Raw genomic sequence first — 8,601 nt, forward strand, 5'->3', positions numbered from 1 at the left:
ATGTGTTATTTAAGACACATCAATGATTACCTCCAGCAGTTCCTTGATTCACTGTATTCCCCAGATATAAAATCCTCTTCATAACTTCCTTTGATTTGACGTATTTCCGGACCTTATAAACTAAAAACGGAACTAAATCACATACAAATAAAAAGAAGTAACAAAAATGGTGATTTAAAAGATGAGATACTCACTTTAAATTGCGTTACAAAGTGCACCTTTTTTGGGTTTAAATACAGAAGCCATTTTCTTCTCAGCCTCTTTAGAAGCAGCTATTTTGGGGGCTGCATTAGATAAGGTGCATCAAGTTCTTATACATCAAGTTCTGGCGGACTAGAATTCAATAGCACATTAGTAGTTAGAAGAAATGACATTGACTAGCAAGATTCTTACAAAAGAAGAATGAAACCACAAATTATAGAGGCCTAAGAAGAATGATGGCTACCTTTGTCTTTGCAGTTCTTCTCACACGCTACCCAGGCAAACCACCTAGTTGACCAGGTGGAGGTGGAGGGCCAACTAAAGGTCCAAGTGCTCTCCAGGTGCTCCAGGAAGTTGAGCAGGTGTTGGTTCATGACCACCAAATGGTGGTTGTTGTGGTGCTTCATACATTTGCGGAGGTGAAGGAACTACCAAACCATCGCGTTTAGCTTTTTCAATTGTAGAAGCTTCATCAAGTGATTGAAATGCGGGAGGCGGAGCTGGTGGTGATACAGATGTTGTCGTGCTTTCATCCCTTACTGCCAATGGTGGTGAGCATGTTTCCATACTTTTATTCTCTACATGAGCTAATAGTGGTTGTGGAGGTGGTGTTGGTGACACAACATTTCCATCTCCTTCTTCGCTTTCTTTTCTTTTGAGTTCATCTTGTTCAAGGTTCTCCTTATGACATTTTTGAAATTCTCTCACAAAATCGAAAAGTGTCTGAGTAGCTGCACAACCAATAAACGAACATAACGCAAATGGTACCGAGATTGGGTTAGGCTGTAAAACGAGTTCGGGTAAAAAAAAGTGAGCGATTTGGCATGGATTGAAACTAAGGGCGTGTTCGGGTCAACTTGGTGGATTTGCAGTCTTTTATGCAAAGATTTATATAGTAAAGGAGAACTGATGTAACTATTCAATATAAATTTTTATATTTGGTTGTTAATTTATAGTTTTAAAGTATTAATATGCAAAAAATAAAAAGAAAAAAAATAATAGAATTTTGGGTTAAATGAGTTGTCTTCGTGTCAACCCATGAAACTCATGTGACACGATGTTTGAGTTGTTTCATGTTCGGTTCAACCACCCAACCGGTAAACACATCCCATAACACCCCAAATTGAAACAGGCGGGTAGATTGTGTGATTTCATCCCGAAATACTTTTGGTCCAAAAAATTTATACTACTTACTTGGTCAAACATGACTACAAATATCATATTATTTCAATAAAATGATTTAAGAGGTCATATGAGTAAAAAAAAAGACACTTTATACTAATTTGAGCCTTTACTTTTAATCTTTTTTTCTCATTTGACTTGTAAGAGATAAAGTAACACTTGAATTGACTAATTCATACAGGGCCAACCCATCAGTACTTTTACCCTTGTTCGAAATAACTATATGCAAGTTACCTTGTTCGAAAGGGCAACGGGCAGGGTCTTCACCAAAATACAGGGCCAACCCATCAGCACTTTTACCCTAAACAATTAAATGAAATAATCCAAAAGGTTACATTCATACAATATAACGCTACATACTTAGTTTCATTCGATTCCTGCTTTAGGCTACATACTTTCAAAATTAACATTTAAGAGCCAATTTTATGATCTTATAATAGAATAAGGGCCCTGTTACCCGTTAAGGGTTAAGCCGATTGAAAGTATGTCCCCTAAAATGAAATAGATTTTGAATATAAGTATGTTCCTTTTATGTCCAATTTGTCCTAAATCAAGAGTAAAATTTATTGAGATTTACCACGACGGTAAAGAAATTTGTAACACTTGCCACTTCCACTTCAGCATGGCTAATGAACTTGTTCAATGTCTAACAATATGAGAAAACCTTAATCAGAATTTATAAGCCTAAACTTAGAATCAGTGTTCTTAAATTGGACTGCTTATGCATCCCACAAACCAACCACCCAAGCTTTAGCTTCCCACAAAATTTTTTATTAGCAACTAATAATTTAAACAACTTGAATATATATATATATATAGGAGAAGGTTCCATTCAGAAGACAAATAAATGCGAGAAGAGTGAGAAGAAAATAAATAATTTATTTTTTTCAATATAAAAACTTTTAAAATACAAGAAAATTGTTGAAATATTATGTTTATCGTCTATCTAGAATTTCAAAAAGAATACGAAAAAAAAATTGTTTATTTCTACAACCTACAAATGTTCAAGTTATGTGTAGGAATATTACCTACCCATTATCTAACATTATCTAACATGTGTAGGAAAAAACTAAATATTGAAAAACATACGAAAAAACTAATTTAATGTGTTTTTATGTATATAACATACACATATGGTTGTAAAAAGTAAAAAACTTTACAAATATATGACTAATAAAGATTTAATGATTTAGGTTTCTTCTCGCACTAAAAATCTCTTCTAAAATTAACCTCATCCTATACACACACACAAACACACATCGATCGACATTTGACCCCTTAACTCTTGCTTAACGCCTTTAGAACACAGCTTGAAGTTGATAGTTAAAAGTGTCAGGAGTGAAGCAGGTCAATTTTAACTAAAACAATATTTGGTTTTACTCGAAGACTCAGATTATTCTTGTAATAATATTGTTTTTGTAATCATAACTAACAGATTAATTATGTATAAAAAAAATGGACAAAAAGTGATAGGGGAGCAACCGGATGCAGCCCCATCAACATTGACCCGTACTAAAAATATGACCTGCTTCAACCTGAACCCGTTACTATCCACCTCTAAATCTTAGTGAAAACAAAACATCTCTCATGAAATACTATAAGACACTTAAGGTTTACCTACCAAGTGAAAACCTGTAGATACGGGGCCATCATTGGCAGATGCATCTAGTTCTTGCTTGGCTGTTTTCAGTCCACAGGAAACCGCTAGCATTTGTTCTGCTACATTTTTCAAATGTATCTGCAAGTTAATTAAGCCTTTTATGAGCAATCTACGGAAAACATCAATGATAAAAGTTATGCAAAAAAAGTTTAAAAATCAAACCTTTGTTGCAGCTTCTAGGCTAACTAAATCTTCATGGAAATCTAAAAGATCTGGTGATTTGTTGGCAAGAAGCTGTACAAAGGGGAAAATGTAAAACGGGTTATCAATTAAGATACATTTGGATTCAATATTATTTTTGAGTGTGGACCCTAAAATGCTGATTAAGTATGAAAGGGGTGACAATTCTTGACATGAAACGAATACAACACTTGTGTTCAGGTTCACCTGTTTAAACTAGTCAATTAAACACGGTCAACCCATACAGGTCAATCCACCAACCACCCTTTTAGCCCATTCATTACAATCCACCAACCCGTTTTACTCGTTTAGATAAATGGGTTAAAAAGATTGGGTTTGGGTTACACAAAATTAAGCGTGCCAGGGTTAGGGTAGATGGTTCATACAAATAAATATATGGGTCGTTTTCGGGTTCAACGGTTTAATCTGCCAACCCAACATGACTGATATACCTACGACGTAAACCGGAAAATGCCAGTGATACATGCCACATTTTAGGTATCTAGAGTTTTGTTATGATCTCTATATATGGTAACTTAACCACTCAAGAATATTCATTCACTATTTCACTAATTAACATGGTTCTGGTTAACTTCTTCTCCGTCACGTGACCACAAAAAAACAAATAAAACAAACCCCAGCAGTCACCACCGAGTTCAAACCCTAAGCACGGCGGCAATTTCACGTTCAAATAAAGCTTCATTATCAGTACAAGATCCAAGCCACAATGCCTAAATCTTTCTTCGAGACATATTTGCTTCTCACCAGCGCCAGCATCAGATCCGACACCTTGCAATTAGCATACCTTCGTCATTGGGCCGGCTCTTGGGCCGGCCAACCCGTGATGTCGCTCGAGGCCCAAATTTTCAGAGGGCCCGAAAGGTTTTTATAAGCTTTTATATATACTAAAGTATATATTTAATATATGCATTCATTTATTATGCAAAAGGGGTGTTGTTGGTGGAGTGGAAAACCATCTCAATGTAATGTAAAGGTCTCAAGTTCAAATTTTGGCTCCACCGTGAAGTTTTTTTTTTAATGTTATTGGGAAGGCTGCCGCCATGCGCCGCCTTTGACCGGCGCATGTGGGCGCGTCGACCGTCCATTTACCACCGGATTTTCGGGGAATTGGTCGGAATTAAGGGTCGCACCTTTCTGGCAAGTCGGTTTTTTGTTTCAACCAGTTTTTCGGTTCTGCCTCGTTTTAGCTCACGGGTTTTCAGATTTTCTCCAAAGCTGACAAAAACAACTATTTTGATGATGCTACGACACCATCTTAGCCGTCATGCCACTCACCCATCGTATTCCTCAAGCCGCTCCTTGCTGCTACGCCACCACCGCTCTTTTGTTTTTTCTATTGCTGCCGACTTCAATCCATTGTTTATTGGTCTACGGTCCCTCCTATTGTCGCCTACTTCAGTCCGCCGCTCATTGGACTTCGGTCCTACGCCACTTGCAGGACTACGGTCCGTCACTACATTGCTAGTTAGGTAGATTTCTACCCCACCATACGGGATCTATCACTGAAGACTATGGATGGCAAAATTAAACAGAATATGGATAAGTTGGCAAAAGTTCGGATTTCTGAGTTGATCTAAGCATGTTTATCTTATTACTTTTTATGTTTTTGTTTTCCTAGTCTAAGCTTCTAGTTTCATCCCGCTCCGACTGTGTGTGTGTGGGGGGGGGGGGGGGGTATTAGATAGTATTATCATACTATGGTTTATTAGACAAATATTATTAGTGATAGGTTAGGGACTAAACATGTAATATGGTGGTCTATATAAATTCACCTATGTGACCCTAATCTTCAACACAATCAAATACAAACAATATTTACAATTTGTTTTGGTATCGGAGCACAACCACATTAAAACACCGTCGGAAGCTTCTGGTTTCGTCTGCTCTGACTACAGGGGAGTATTAGATAGTATTATCAGATTAGGGTTTATCAGCGTGAGCCGTCCCACTTTAGGTATCTAGGGTTTTGTTATGATCTCTATATATTCTAACTTAACCACTCAATAATATTCATTTAGGGGGTGTTTGTTTTTATGAAAAGCACTTCAGAACCTCTTATGTGTACCCCACGCAGACCACGCGCAGACGTTTAAGTCTGCAGACTGCATAGGTTTGGTCCACCTCTTCCGCTGCAGATGTCTGCAGATGTGGTCCGCAGACTGCAGACGTTTTATCTCTAAAAAAACAAACAGCACCTTAGTATTTCACCAATTAACACTGGTTAACTAGTAGGTTGGTGATTTTGGCAACAGTTTTGGTTTGGGTGCATCGTATGTATGTGACTAGGGCGTCGATCCATTTGGCATTGGCACTGGATATTTGGATGAGTTGGTGTAGTTGTTCTTAACAAGAGCATGTATATAAGATGTGATCATACCTTGCAGAGATAATGCATAAAGGTCAGGCCGCTGTCTGATGCACGTATATCGGTCAGTTTCATAAGGCTATCCAACTTGAAACCAATTGCAGCACCTGCAAATGGGAAATCTGAATATTGTATAGGGCAAACATTCACCCAAAGGCCCGAACCTGTGTTGACCCGTAATCCAACCAGCCCATTTTGCAATCTTTCTTTTTCTTAACATGGGTTTAGTAATGTTATTACCTCTAGCGGTTCCTTGATTTAATGCATTCCCCAAATATAAAATCCGCTTCATGATTTCCTTCAATTTCACAGACTTCCTGACCTAATAAATCAACAACAGAACTATGTTTTGTAAAAATAAAAATAAAAACATTAGATATAAACTAGGACTCTAGGAGCACCTCATCACATGCAGAGTTTACGGTGTTTAGGTTATTCTTCAACTCTGCAAGCTGAAAGAATGGCTGAAGTGAGATGACCATAGAATGAACAAAAATCAAAATATGTAGTAACCACAAACCTGAGAATCAAATTGAAATGTGAACATCAAAGCATTTAACTTTGACTCCATACGCGGCACCTTCATTAGCTCCAGGAAATACTGCAAGATTATTCACTAATAATATAATAAATGGATTTAAAAAAGATAAACAAAATTGACACATCATAAATTTTATTATCTTGATACAGATACTCACCTGTTCGCATTGGCCCAGTTTATCCTGATCACCTTTGTAACTCTGAACAGTCACAACGCATAAGATCAATAGATACATGGAATAATAAACTCATTTACCAAACAAATATATCTAAAATATAAAAGACCATCTGCAATGCATTGTCGATAAAAGTGTCCGTAGGATTACCACGTCAGTTTTTAAAATAAGTAACTCAAATGGTTAGCTGGTTATGTGGATCGGTGAGAATGCGGAAAAAATGCATCATGCATCTAATAAATTACAGGTTAATTCACCTTTAGTATCTCAGTCTCTTCTTTCGTCGGGAATAATTTTAGAAGATTTTCGATTTGATCAACATATAAGACCGTGTCATCCATAGCGAAAACTGCTTCCTGCATATTCAAATCTTTTATTTAAAAATATACCATTTTATAAAAATGGGTGCATCTCCAAGTGAAAGTATAAAATACTTCACTCGATTTATAAAAAATCGGTGCATTTGCAGGTGCAAAATTAAGAAGCCAGTTAGAACATGATATCTACACTTACCACAATAAGAGGAAGAGGTAAATTAACCTCTGTAAGCATGATTTCTATGTTATTTGCTCTCAACTTATCAATCTACAATAATAAGTAGATTTTCATAGTTAGCACGCGTTTTTAATAATAAGTATATTTCTTTTATTACATATTACATTACCAGTTGGACTTTTTCATGCATTGAACTAGAAGTTTTTCTCTTATCTGCCTCTTTAGAATTAGCTATCTTTGGGGGGCTGTTAGAGAAAAGTTGCTGAAGTTCTGATACATCAATTTCTGGTGGCGTCCTAGAATTCAATGTAGGTTATAATATTGTTTTTAGTTAGAATGTATATAAGTTAGGTGGCGTCCAACATTTCTGCAAAAGAAGACTATGTAATGACAGAATTTATAAGCAAGCTTTTATTTTTCTGTGAAAATCACCAAAATGACCATCGTGACCAATGAGTTTGACAAAATACTCTTTAACTTTTAAAAATTTCCAATCAACCAATGTTTTACAAGTGTCCCTTGCCGCAGCCTTGGTTTAAAAAAGCGCCTTTGGTACGTCTAGGAGCAACAAAGCTCAAGCCCCTGCGCTTTTGGTAGCATAACACTTTTTTTTTCAAAAAACGCACATGAGGCGCGTTTTCTTGGCAAAAAACTTAAAACTTACCCTGAGGCATGCTCCTCATGTATTTCCCATATTTTTGTGCTTTTCAGGTTGTACATGCATTGAATTTCCATATTAAAACATATATAACACTTACTTATCTCTAAATATTGTGTAAATGATGTTAAAAACCCATATGAAATATATAAAAATTTATATAATTAGTTGCGCCTCGAGAACAAAATGCGGTGCGTTGAGCACTTAGCGCCACAGTTTTAGGACCTTGTCGCTTTTATGGGCTTCTCATTTTTTTTAAACCAAGGTCGTAGCAGTTCCATTCTCCTATACTAAATGGATTAGCACCTGAGACCACAGCTAGATGACTTAGGCGCTTACCACAGCGCGTCTACCATGGGCGAAGCATTGAAGGGGCCGGGAGGGGCGCCCGACCCCCCGAACTTTTTGCTCAGTAGTGTTATGTATGTACGTTTCGTATAAATTTTTTTAGGTATATACGTTTTCGACCCCCGGTTTTATACAAAAAATAAAATTTAGGTATATACTTTTAGGTCTGGTGACTTCCGACCCCCCGGGAGAAATTTTCAAGCTTCGTCACTGGCGTCTACGCCACCCCTTCTAAGTTTACAAACCAAATTAGTGATGGTGTACAAAGTACAATACCTTTGAGGTTGTCCATGTATTAGCAATTCCTCCCACAAGCTTCCTTCTAATGCCTTATTTACCTTTTCCCAATTCAATGGCTTAAAGCTATATGTTCCTGCCACGGGTCCCCCATCCTTCTCCATAGGTGGTGACGGTGGCGGTGTTGGTGGCGGTCGCGGTGGACTTGGGGGTTCACATCCATCCCTTCCAGCCAATGATGTTGATGCATTATTATTATTATTATTATCATCATTATTATTATTAATATTATTATTATTGTTATTATTATTGTTATTGTTATTATTATTATTATTATTACTATTACTGTTATTATTATTGTTATTTTTGTCGTCGTTGTTGTTGTGAGCTGGTGATGGTGGTGCAGGAGTAGAAGGGGCATCCACTGCTATAACGAACAATCATAATCATCATATATAAAATAAATATATCATATTATATCATATCATATACAACTTGTGCAATAATAATAATACTTAAATAATTAATCACACGGTTT

General features: G+C 36.7%; 1 protein-coding gene across 1 annotated transcript; it reads right to left on the reverse strand.

Moving 5' to 3' along the window:
* Positions 1-1,498: 1,498 nt before the first annotated feature.
* Positions 1,499-8,398, reverse strand: LOC110941885 (formin-like protein 20). The gene is made up of 12 exons (XM_035990056.1): positions 8,103-8,398; positions 6,990-7,116; positions 6,839-6,910; positions 6,583-6,681; positions 6,308-6,349; positions 6,130-6,210; positions 6,011-6,061; positions 5,850-5,931; positions 5,622-5,716; positions 3,206-3,277; positions 3,005-3,121; positions 1,499-1,684 (listed from the first exon to the last, which is right to left on the reverse strand). The coding sequence occupies exons 1-12, from the start codon at positions 8,225-8,227 to the stop codon at positions 1,499-1,501; spliced, it is 1,149 nt and encodes a 382-aa protein (XP_035845949.1). The 5' UTR covers positions 8,228-8,398.
* Between the last annotated feature and the right edge of the window lie 203 nt (positions 8,399-8,601).

This window comes from Helianthus annuus, chromosome 5 (assembly GCF_002127325.2).
Source record: "Helianthus annuus cultivar XRQ/B chromosome 5, HanXRQr2.0-SUNRISE, whole genome shotgun sequence".
Taxonomy (NCBI): domain Eukaryota; kingdom Viridiplantae; phylum Streptophyta; class Magnoliopsida; order Asterales; family Asteraceae; genus Helianthus; species Helianthus annuus.